At 41.3% G+C, this 9,077-nt stretch overlaps 1 protein-coding gene across 1 annotated transcript; it reads right to left on the bottom strand.

Annotated features, from left to right (window-relative positions):
* Window positions 1–5,773: 5,773 nt before the first annotated feature.
* Window positions 5,774–8,058, bottom strand: LOC149811418 (acetolactate synthase 2, chloroplastic-like). Its single transcript, XM_089993219.1, has one exon. The coding sequence runs from the start codon at window positions 8,046–8,048 to the stop codon at window positions 6,039–6,041; it is 2,010 nt and encodes a 669-aa protein (XP_089849345.1). The 5' UTR covers window positions 8,049–8,058; the 3' UTR covers window positions 5,774–6,038.
* Between the last annotated feature and the right edge of the window lie 1,019 nt (window positions 8,059–9,077).

Raw genomic sequence — 9,077 nt, 5'->3', positions numbered from 1 at the left:
CATGAGTATTAAATTTGATGAGAAAGTTCACAAAGAAGAAAGAACTTTTACGTCCAGCCGTCACTCGTTTTGCTACAACATATCTCATGTTTCATAGTATTGGATGTTATAAGAAAGAGTTGAAGTTGATGTTCTTATCTTTAAAATTTAGATCATCTAATTACTATAAGAAATCAGATGCTAAGAACATTTTCTATATTGTTCTTAATGATCATAAGTTTTGGGTTGCCATATCATATGCAATTAAAGCTACACTGTCTCTCATGAAAGTGTTTCGATTAGTCGATGCAGATGAACCTTCTATGAGATTTTTGTACGAGGCAATGGATAGAGCAAATAAGAAAATTGCTTCAAATCTTAACAAGGTTGAAAGAAAATATAAACCTATTTGGGATATCATTGATAGATGATGGGACTTGCAACTTCATAAGCCTTTGCATGCAACTGCGTATTATTTAAATCTATATTTTCATTATGTTGACAACTTTAATCTAGATAAAGAAGTTATGAGTGACTTTTATGTTTGTGTTGAGAAATTGGTTTCTGATGCAAATGTTCGGTTAAAAATTACAACACAAATTGATGCATTTAAAAAGGCAATGGAGTTGTTTGGTAGAGAGGCAACTGTTACAACAAGAAAATTAAAAAGTACTGGTAAGTTTGCAATTATGTTGTTATTTGTTAATATTTTTTTATGTTTTGGTTAATTATGACATTCTTAATGTTTTTATCAATTTTGTATTGTTTTATTTGAATGCAGCTGATTGATGGAGTTTATTTGGGCACGAAAATCCTGAGTTGATGAATTTTGCAATTCAAATTCTAAGTTTGACATGCAGTGCATCAGACTGTGAGAGGAATTGAAGTACTTTCCTATTGGTTTGTGACTTTGTATTTTATTTGTGAAATACATTTTTATAAGTGTAATTATCTTATAATTGATTATCAATGATTTGAAATTATAGGTGCATACAAAACGAAGGAATAGACTTGAACAAGAGAAGATGAATGCATTGATTTTTGTAATATACAATATGAAATTAAGAGAGAGAAATATGAGAAGGAAGGCTACCAAAGACCCTATATGTCTAGATCATATAGACTCAGACGATGAGTGGATTGTGGAGAAGGAAGATCCAGTGTTGCCTAGTGATCCCAATTGGTTGGATCTGAACTTCGACATAAATGTCATTGAACATGTGTCTATTGAAAAAGTTACTTCACCTCATGATTCACAAACTGGTTCTAGGCAAGACAGGTCTTCAAGAAATTGAGGTAAAGCTAAATTCCTTTTACCTCGCTATGAATATAAATATATTTTTTTAATTACATAAAATAAGTATTTAATACATGATTTTTTATTATAGAAAAAAGAAATGCAAAAGAAGTGATCGAGGATGTGAAGAAAGAAAGTACAAATGATGAAGAGTCATAGAATGAAGATAAAGAAAAACTCATTTATATGGATTCCTTAGATGATGACATTGAAGACTTAAATATTGATGATGACGAGACACAAGAAGAGACTAGGCCCTAATTCATATCATATAACTATGACCATTTATATGTTTTTTTAGTTTTTTCAATTGCAATTGTGAATGTTAACACTTTCAATTGCAATTGTGAATGTTAACATTTGGTTGTTAATGCTAACATGCATTTTCTAATTATGACATTGTATTGTTAATGCTAAGATGCATTTTGTTGTTAATGTTAACTTTTCATTTAATGAATGCCCATGCTTTATTTTTTAGATACTTACATAGATCAAGTTGTTGCATTAATGTTACTTTTACATGTTAATCTCACATTTTTTCAGTATTTATTTGAGATTTTTTATTTCCTGTTGGTTGTTGCTTCATCAATAAAGAATTTTTTTATTTTTTTATAATTTTAGATATTTTTTATAGTTTTTTTAAGTTTTTTTAAAAAAAAACTTTGAGGCTTACGCTTTACGCCTCGCCTTGGATTTTGGTGGAGCGCCTCGCTACGCATCAATGCTTTTCACAACACTGGGCACGTTGGGGATGTAGTTGTGATGTCAACACCAGCACCAATGCATGGTTTTGGTAAAACAATGTCGCCCAAACTCCCAAGTCATGTCCTGGAAAACTAGGATGCAACACCTAATGATGGAAACCATGGTCACAATCATAGCCTTAGTATTCCAGTGAAATCTTTGCCATGAAACAAAATCTGGAAAGTTCAAGAAAATGAACAAAGAGTGTCCAACTTTGCTAAGAAATTTTGTAGATATGCTGGCAAAGCTTTTTGGGATAATCCGATAATTAACGCAATTTGATGTCTGATTTTTCAACCTCTACAATTTAGGCCAACATATAACCAGTAATTTGTCCACCACTACCTACGTTAAAGCAATCTTGCAGCATTTCAGGTCACATAATCCTTCAAAGAATACTTTCTCAAAGTACCATTCTGCCAAGAAAGATAGCAAAAGAGGAAGCATCATCCATCTGTGCTAATTACAAGTACTATCAACTAAAAAACACAAACAAATATTTTAGTAAACTTCAAAACTTTATTGACCTATCAAACATAACAAGGTGAACATCAGGATCTACCCCCCTGTTTGCAGGAATTGCCCATAATCCAACAATAAGGCTATGTTTGAGATCATGGCTTCCGCCGATTAGGTGTTGCATTGTGTTTTTCAAGACATGTCTTGGGTGTTTGTGAGGCATTGTATTACCAAAACCATGCATTGGTGCTGCTGTTGGCAACAAAACTCCATCTCCAACACGCCATTTCAACTCCCTCCTAAAGAGGTAGTCATTGACAACACAACAATCAGATGCAGCTCTCGAATGTTTCCAACACCTATGTATGAATTTTCTCTCTTTCTAAAAACCTTAACTATTGATTCATCTTCCTCTCTTCCTCTTCTTGTTTCTCTCTCTCTCTATTGGCTAGTTAGAAAACAAACCGAATACACGTGATTAGATAATCCGAATGGTGACAGCCGCTTTTTCTTATTCTTTTTCAGTTTTTTTTCCTGAATGGGGCAATGGAAAAAAGTCTTTGGGCATCTCCATGAGTCTAGTGTAAACAGAAGGCAAGTGTCTTGAAGCTGGTGATTGCTGAATTTTGTTTTTTGTTGTTCATATTCTCAAAATTAAGGTGCCAAAGAAAGAGTTCTACTATTCACTTTTCATAATGTAAATTGTTCATCCACATTACTGTCCTTGATGAAGGGTGTAAATATAAAGAAGGTAGTCATGAACCTCAATGATTATCTATCAAAATCCTACAAAAGTTGCCTCATCTAGGCTTGTTCTACAACTTTCGACGGCCCAAATAGCATATATATTTTAATAAGAAAGGATTATAGCCTTGGTTCAAATGGTACATGCTTAACATTGTAATGCACATTGACCATGTATCATCATTGACTCAGAATGGAGACTCTGCAGACTTGGATACACTTGGAAAACCCCACAATCATCCACATCACCCCAGGAATGCCTGCAGCATAGGTGTAGAAGTTTCTGCCAACCTCTATGCCCCTTCACTGAAGGACTTCATATAGATCTTTTCAATGGTGGATAGATATTGGGGGCCATTTGGCCAGAATAGCAGTAGCCTATCGGATTTTTTCTGGTCATGAATGATAGTGATTTTTTAAGGTTACAACAATGTTTGCATAGATGAAACTGAAGGACAACGAACTAATCAAAATCAAGATACTGAATCTCCTAAACATGTAGTTTTCACCCTGAACAAATATCCGGACATGAGTTCAAATTAATTACACAGGAATTTCAAATGATCAAGAGTGAAAATATATTCCTGCACAAATATCCAGATATGATTTTCAAATGAACTACACAGACAAGAATGTCAAATGATCAAGTGATTAGCAAAAAGACCATGTCATCACCTTGCGTGCTGACACGACGATGAAATAACACAAGCAAGCTATTTATAATGACGATTCTCTTGGAAGGGCAGAAAAGGGAAAATCTCTCTTATCCTGCAATTAGATATCTTAGTATATAGGAAGAAGTATTCTTGATTTATTTTGTGTGTAACCATTTATAGCCCTCTTCTTCAACAGGATTTATTACAGTTAGTGCTACAAAATTACTATATATTATATGCTAGCATCATCTTGCATTGTTTCATGCATTTGTAACTATTCTTATCAACATAGCTTCACACTTGAAACTGCAGTATCCAACTCACAACCAAGGAATCCTTGGTTGAAATTTACACACCATGCAACGTGGATGACAAATGAACATGAGTTCTAAGATGACATCAACTATGAAGCATGCTAGCAGGTCCAAACTTAGACAAAGTTAAAACATGTCAAGTACAAAAAGATAATATTCAAGTTCAGAAAGCTCCATTTAGTACTGACATATCCAAGAATAAAAATGGCCACTGTTCAGTGAATTCCGCAAGGTATAGATTGAGAATTGAAGCCAGGCAGTTGAAGATGAAGATGGAGAATCAGATTCATGGTAGAAAGTTGACTAGCAATATGACCTTTACTACGTACGCATTATTTTCCCTTATCTTTAATGCCAAATTTTTCCTGAATCCTGATATATATAATCTGACTGAATGGAGAATGTTGACTAACACAGGTTATTAAATGTCTTTTCTATTAAAGTTTATCTTTAATGTCATTTCTATGATGTCATCATCACCCATTATTCCACTGACGATGCACAAATATAAACAACTCCACGAGGGGCAGAAAACTGAAATTTCTTAGATGGGTCTTTTTCAAATGGATTATGCCCTTGGTCGCACGCCTATGTCAAAGCCAACTTCTTTCTCTATGCGTGTATATTTTTTATAATCAAATGCAAAACCAGGTTTACTGATTAGGATGATGGTGGTGATCGTGATGAAAGTTATCATATTATACAGAAGCACAAAAGCAAGGCTCAATGCACATCCACCGCAAATGCAAACCAAATAAAGAATGGGGCATATTATATATTCATATTACTGATATGGAGAGCGCAGATAGGATACTACAATAAGCCACCAACTGAGTGCTACAGCCGCATACACAGCGAGATGAGCCAGGTGGCAGATGGGGGATTAACAAAAAAGATTCAGGCCAATTATTGGAGAAAATTCAATGGTTGTGATACTAGAATCTACTTTAATAAGACCATATAATATACAATGCATGTCCGGGTATTGACTACCAAGAACAAAACAAACATGAATTCTGGGATACATCCCAATCAGATGACGCATGCGAGTCAAAGAAAGCCGCCACAGGTTTCAAGTTTTTGTTTTCATCAAAAAGCCTCATAATTGTATAGCAATAGATTCTGGCAGATACAGTGCAAGATGATGCTAGTATATAATAATACAAAGGAGAGGGGTTGGTTGTGACTTGTGAGGGTGTCAAGATGAAGGCGCAGGATCAAACCCCACTGTTGCATGGGTGTGTCCGTAGCTTTCAGAGGTGGGTCACCTAAGGCAAGATGGTGAGGCCTCAACCGGGGTTTTCCTTGCTTCGGGCGAGGGTTCCTCGTCATAAAAAAAGATTCTGGCAGAAAAGCTACAGAGGACAAAAAACAATGGGCTCAAGGTAGTCTTGGTCTCAGATACATATGCAAGAAAAAACAAAAGACTAATTAACGCCAATGAATGTGCTACAAATAAGTCACCACATAAAAGCATCAGAAAATATTCGCCATTCAGATCTAGTGTCGGAGTTCCTCGTTTCTTACATCACCAGATCAACAATTCGCATGTAACATGGTCTACATTTAAGAAAAGAAAACGAGATATGGTTTCTTTATTTATAACTCACTGAATATGTTTGTCAAGAACGACTAATAGTTAATTAGCAGATAGCAACGACCTAATCCTTGGGCTAAAGTCATAAGCATCAACCCACTGGAATTCATAAACAGATTGCAAACAACTAGCAAGAAAGCCAAATTTCATCCAGCCAAGAAAAAAGATAAACCGCAGCATTTCGCAGCAGAGCTCGTGCAGCTTATGTACAGACGATACCGTGCTTCGCTTGAGGCATCGAACCTCCTTCAGTAACTTATTCTGCCATCTCCCTCTGTGATCACATCTTTGAAAGACCCTCCGCTCGGAATCATCGGCAATACGTGCTCCTGATGAGGAACGATCACGTCCAGCAAATAAGGCCCCGGTGTATCCAACATCTTCTGGATCGCCGCCTTCAGCTCCGATACCCGAGTTACTCGCGCGGCAGGAATATCACAAGCCTCTGCAAATTTCAACATGTTTGGGAATATTTCAGATTCTTTTGATGGGTTTCCGAGATACGTATGTGCTCTGTTCGCCTTGTAAAACCGGTCTTCCCACTGTACCACCATGCCCAAATGCTGGTTATTCAATACCATGATCTTCACAGGGAGGTTGGAAGCTGTAATTGTGGCCAATTCTTGCACATTCATGATGAAGCTACCATCCCCATCGATATCAACCACTACGGTGCCGGGATTGCCTACAGCAGCGCCGACTGCGGCTGGTAGACCGAACCCCATCGCCCCCAATCCACCAGAAGTCAGCCATTGGCGCGGCCTCTTGTACTTATACCACTGAGCTGCCCACATCTGATGCTGCCCTACTCCGGTGCTGATTATGGCTTCCCCATCAGTCAATTCGTCGAGCACTTTGATTGCATACTGCGGAGGGATCGCTTCGCCGAATGTCTGGTAGCTCAACGGCCACTTCTTCTTCTGCTCCTCCAATTCATCCCTCCACGTCGAGAAATCCAGATCCCGGAGAACCTCCTCCTTCTCCGCCAGCATCCCATTGAGCCTCTCTAATGCCGGCCTGATATCCGCGCAGAGCGATACATGGGGCTGCTTGTTCTTCCCGATCTCGGCCGGATCGATGTCGATATGAACAATGCTCGCTCGGCTCGCGAAAGTCTCCAGCTTCCCCGTAACTCTGTCGTCGAACCTCACCCCGAAAGCGAGCAACAGATCGGCCTGATCGATGGCGTAGTTCGCATAAACAGTGCCGTGCATCCCCAACATCTGCAGGCTCAGCTGGTCCGAAGAGGGGAAGACGCCGAGACCCATCAGAGTGATCGCGACGGGGATGCCGGTGAGCTTGACGAACCGGCGGAGCTCTGCGCCGGAGTTCACGCAGCCGCCCCCGACGTAGAGGACGGGTTTCTTCGACCGGGCGATCAAATTGACGATGAGCTCGAACTGGGAATCGACGGGGAGCTTGGGCAGCCTGTGGATGTAGCCATGGAGCTTCATCTCCAGGAACCAATTGGGCACGGCGAGCTGCTGCTGGACGTCCTTGGGGATGTCGACGAGGACGGGCCCAGGGCGGCCGGAGGCGGCAAGGAAGAAGGCCTCGCGGACGACGCGGGGGATGTCGTCGACGTCGAGGACGAGGTAGCTGTGTTTGGTGATGGATCGGCTGACCTCGACGATGGGGGTCTCCTGGAAGGCGTCGGTGCCGATCATTCGGCGGGGTACCTGGCCAGTGATGGCGACGAGGGGGACGCTGTCGAGGAGGGCATCAGCGAGGCCGCTGACGAGGTTGGTGGCGCCAGGGCCGGAGGTAGCGATGCAGACGCCGACGCGGCCGGTGGAGCGGGCGTAGCCCTCGGCGGCGAAGACCTCCCCTTGCTCGTGCCGGCAGAGGACGTTCTGTATGGCGGAGGAGCGCGTGAGGGCCTGGTGGATCTCCATGGAGGCGCCACCGGGGTACGCGAAGACATGGGAGACGCCCTCGCGCTCGAGCGCCTCCACGAGTATGTCCGCGCCCTTGCGGGGCTCGCCAGCGGCGAAGCGGGACGGGAAGGTCGGCGGGATCGGGTGGTGTAGGTGGGTCTGTACGTCCGGTTTGGTGGTGGTGGTGGTGGCGGCGGGGTTGGGGCTGCTGCTGGGGTTCTGTTGGGGAGGGGAGTTGGCGTTTCTGATGAGCAGAGTGGTGGCTCTGCGAGAGGGGTAAGGTGGGGATGGGATGATTGAATGGTGGTGGTGGTGGGTGCGTCGCTTCAGGAAGGGTCTGGTGGTGGAGAATGTTGTTGCAGAGGTGGACGCCGACGCCATTAGAGATGTTTGGGGAATCTTTCTCTCTCCTCTCTCTCGGTGTGTTTTGTGATTCTCTCTCTAGGCTTCTCTCTTCTGAGTAGGTTCTGTTGGTGCAAGAAGATAATTACGAAATTGGTCATGTATTTTTGGGTCTTGTACAGTAGAGGGCGTTGCAGACTTAAAAAAAAAAAATGACTCGTATCGATAGAGCTTATAAACGAGTCGAACGAATCGAACAAAGGATGTTCAAACTGGGTTTGTTCCTGCAGCCAGCCAAGCCGAGTTCGAGTTCATGACAAACCCCCGAGTTAAGCAAGCCTAGCTTGAGCCTGGCTCGTTGACAAAAAAGTCGTTCTTTGAAATTGAACTTATAAAAATCAAACCCTAAACCTAGTGAGCCAACCTCAAATTAGCTAATTTACAAGATAAATGCATTGTTTCGAAGCTATGAACGTAGAATTTGAAATGTAAACTTGGTGCTTCAATATCTATACTCTATGATATAAAATATATGTAAATGTATGAATATTACTAGTAGTTAGGGAGCCTACACAAGCCCGTTATTTTACAAGTTTGAACAAGCTCTTTCCAAGTCAAACATGTGTCACGAGTAGCTCATCTCGTTTCGCAACTCTTGGTGCAGTTAGCTGGATCAGAGACCTTGAATTGGGTCTTTTCCCCCTACTAGGTGTGCAATACGGACTCGAACTTACATGGTCTTTGGACGAGCTCGATGTCCGAGTCGTATCCGAGACAGTTGTCATGGCAGTTACCGGTTCGGCTCTGAGGTCAAGACAAGGTGGCACGGGAGGATTTGGATGCTGATTGGTGGGAGGGGTAATGATGTGTGATAAGGATTGAGATGACGTGTGGAAGGCATAGAACACATGAGATGGGAAGTTTGTTTCAAGATTTTGACGTCCTTGGAAAAGTGATTTTCAATATCATTTGATCCAAAAGCCTCGCATGTGCCCCTCTGCCGGTTTCACTCGGTGACTCGTTACGTCATGTTAACTTTATATTTTATATAAAAATATATTATAAATA

This window comes from Nuphar pumila, chromosome 17, assembly GCF_984573655.1.
Source record: "Nuphar pumila chromosome 17, dmNupPumi1.hap1.1, whole genome shotgun sequence".
In the NCBI taxonomy this organism is placed as follows: domain Eukaryota; kingdom Viridiplantae; phylum Streptophyta; class Magnoliopsida; order Nymphaeales; family Nymphaeaceae; genus Nuphar; species Nuphar pumila.
This window is presented reverse-complemented; position numbering and strand designations above follow the sequence as displayed.

Excerpts from the sequence above, each read along its gene's own strand:
- LOC149811418 (XM_089993219.1), bottom strand. The coding sequence starts at position 8,048 with ATGGCGTCGGCGTCCACCTCTGCAACAACATTCTCCACCACCAGACCC.